The sequence below is a fragment of the Opisthorchis viverrini genome (assembly GCF_000715545.1).
Source record: "Opisthorchis viverrini unplaced genomic scaffold opera_v5_111, whole genome shotgun sequence".
NCBI classification, from domain to species: domain Eukaryota; kingdom Metazoa; phylum Platyhelminthes; class Trematoda; order Opisthorchiida; family Opisthorchiidae; genus Opisthorchis; species Opisthorchis viverrini.
In genome coordinates, this window is record NW_008751765.1 from 324,476 (window position 1) to 327,533 (window position 3,058).

At 45.9% G+C, this 3,058-nt stretch overlaps 1 protein-coding gene across 1 annotated transcript in view; it reads left to right on the forward strand.

Moving 5' to 3' along the window:
• Positions 1-2,740, forward strand: part of T265_05650 (hypothetical protein) — a gene marked incomplete at both ends in the record, with an annotated part of 16,335 nt that extends 13,595 nt beyond the window's left edge. The window contains one exon of the mRNA XM_009170715.1: positions 2,415-2,740. Coding sequence (XP_009168979.1) covers positions 2,415-2,597 — 183 coding nt within the window. The remainder of the gene's footprint in view (positions 1-2,414) is intronic.
• Between the last annotated feature and the right edge of the window lie 318 nt (positions 2,741-3,058).

Sequence of the window (3,058 nt, forward strand, 5' to 3'; positions counted from 1 at the left end):
TGGGTGGGCTCGAATCCTAGCCTCATGCTTGCGGATGAACCGATTGAGGTAGTAGACAAATTTGTCTACCTGGGCAGCTGTATCAGTCCCGGTGGTCTCGCGAAAGATGATATTTCCATCCGGATTGGGAAGGCCAGAGCAGCTTTTGCGAACCTACGTCACCTGTGGCGTAGGCGTGACATCAGTTTCTCTGTCAAGGGTCGGGTTTACAATGCTGCGGTGCGCTCCATATTACTATATGGATCAGAAACCTGGTCACTGCGCGCCGAGGACGTCAAAAGACTTTCAGTATTTGACCATCGATGTCTTCGGAGCATTGCCCTAATCTGGTGGGAACATCGGATCAGCGATGCTGAATTTCGTCGAATGGTATTCGGGAAAAATAACTCACACTTGATAGATGAACTGATAACACTGCATAGGTTGCGCTGGTTTGGCCACATGTTGCGTATGCCAGTCGACCGACTTCCCCGAAGGGCTCTTTTCGCACAACCACGTGAAGGGTGAAAGAGAGCCAGAGGCAGCCAAACAGTGATTTGACAGCGAAGTGTGAAAGCTACTATCGGAAAACTCAGCTGCGCTGGTCGCTGCCGCCTTCCTGGATGAGGACCCCGAGACCTGCCACATCAATTGTTGCAGACATTGTCAGACGTGGTCCAGTCGCACCCTCAATGGCGCTCATGCATCCAAGCTATTGCGTTCAATGCATAGCTTCTTTTCCAACCCCCTCTACTTGACAACTCACTGACAGTGCTGGATTTATGCACCAATTTATCAGCTCCCGCATGCAGTGCACAGCTACCTACCCCCCTCACCCAAATCATTGGTGAACGAAACTGCGACAGCTACAACCACTGTACGACAAGTTATTACAGCTGACAATGATGATGATGTTCTGAGTGAACGGACACATGCAATTGAAATAAATCAATGCAGAAAGCGGGCGGTACGATTTCTAATGTTGCCGGGTTTCGACGAGAAACTCTTATGTCCCCCGATGGTGTTTAAAACACATGCTGAATTCCATGAGATGTTCCATGATAGTTCTTGAAGCCCCGGTCAGGCTGTTTCGACGCAACCAAACCGCTGGATGAAAAGCACTTGCAAAACACAATGTTTGTCTTTCCATCCTTTTGGTTGCTTTCCGTGTTTTTATCAAACCCCACACCTGCTTTCAATCAAAATTGGAAAAACCGATAATTTTTTCCCTTCTTACGATTGAGGAAACTCGTCTTAAGTCATGCGCTTCACAGGGTAAACTTGGTGGACTTCCTGAATATCGTCCAAACCGATTTGGTTAAAAATACAACGAAAGAAATCTTGATGTGAATTTCCAGTTTAAGTCGTCTTAAGTGTTCATAACTGGGTGTTTACGTCCTACTCTCTGACGGCTCTCGTCATCATCACCAACATCATCTCAGTCCTCATCGAGACAGCAGTATTCGTTCTAACGTACAACCACAAAGTCTATGTGACCATACTCAAGGTTTTAAAAAGAAGAGCGGAGGAAAGATTGGGTGACGAAGGTACCTGTTGTTTGTCCATCAGAGACATTCCCAGGTGCCACCAGGTGGTCAATCAGGGAATCCGTAAAGAGCACCACAGCCCTTGACATTGATTAGCTGCCATTTCTTGCGGTTTGCCCACTCAAGCTCATAGAGGGGAACGGGGACCATACATCAACAATATCCAAACTCTTCCCCATCCCACTGTTTCGTCATGCATTGTTCGACAGTTTACGTGGCACATTAACTTGAAGAAAAGTACAGACAAATGCAGAGCCGGTCATGGTTGTTGAAGAGTTTTCAGCAACCTAGTGAGTAGTGAGCATGGCGGTATCCCGAATATCGTGCCAACTGAAACATGAGGCTGCCTGGTGCAGCACATTCAGTTGCTTGAAAACATCCTAAATGAGAGATTCAGTTGGATTCCAGGTGAGCCTCCTGTCAAAAACAAGCAGGTATAAAAATGTGTGTATTTTATGAATTAGTGGCGGGATGAACCAAGTGTTTCGAGCGCGAATTCACTGACCGGAAGGTCTGTGTTTTGAACTCGACCTCTTCCTCTCGACTTCCCCTGTCTAGGCTTGGGCAACCTGGCAGTATCCCAGCCCTCGTGCTTCCTTCGTGTGGCATGGCAGCTAGGCACCGAAAGGGTTCAACAGCTGAACGAAAGAACATTTTTCCGAATTTCGTGCAACTTGGATACAAGTAGTACATAAGGTTGACAGAAACTCGGGGACTGTGCCTACCTGATGATCACCAAGAAGGACGATGTTGGTGGTGGCCTGTTGAAGAGTCTTCAGTAATCTTATGAGTAGTGCATTAAATCTATAAAATGTGCAACACTCTACTTTCTAAACTACTGTTCAATCCACTTGTACTTATATCATAATTCTTCATTTTACCTTCCAGTTTAAAGAAATACTCAACTCAGACTCCGTTGAAATCGTCACGTGCGGGGAAAGTGGAGCCGAGCCAACGAATTCTTCTTTCGAAACTCTCAAAGTTTACGACGTTCGATACAACAAAAAACTTTCATTTACAGAGTATATAGGCGTGCAAGAGAAACTGAATGGTGGACGGCCATTATGTTAAAGCCAGCACCATCCATTAACGCGCAGGCATTTTGATTGGTCCAATGGAACGCAGATGTTCTTTTTATTGGTTGTCCGGCTTGCGTACGTTTTATTGGTTGTCCAGCTTGCACATGTTTTTATCTAATACAGTGCTGATCAAGGTCATAAACCTCTTTTCTGTTGCCATTCTTAGTGTAACGCGTCAGCTGTGAAGCACCACGAATATAGTTTGAAAATCGAGCGTAGAAGACTGCATCGTGGCCCCGAAAGAACTAATATTTCTTGGTTGTTGATCAGGTGGCTGTTGATCTGTTCGCGGAGCTTGGCAATTGGCTTGCAAACGTTTCGTCACCATACGAGGAGACATCATCAGTGCGCAGTTGAGTGGGTACTTCTTCCTTGCCTGCGTGCGCTTATATAGCATTCGAAGGCTATCTGTTATCTTCTGACGTGATTGGCTACTTAAAGTGTAACAAATTT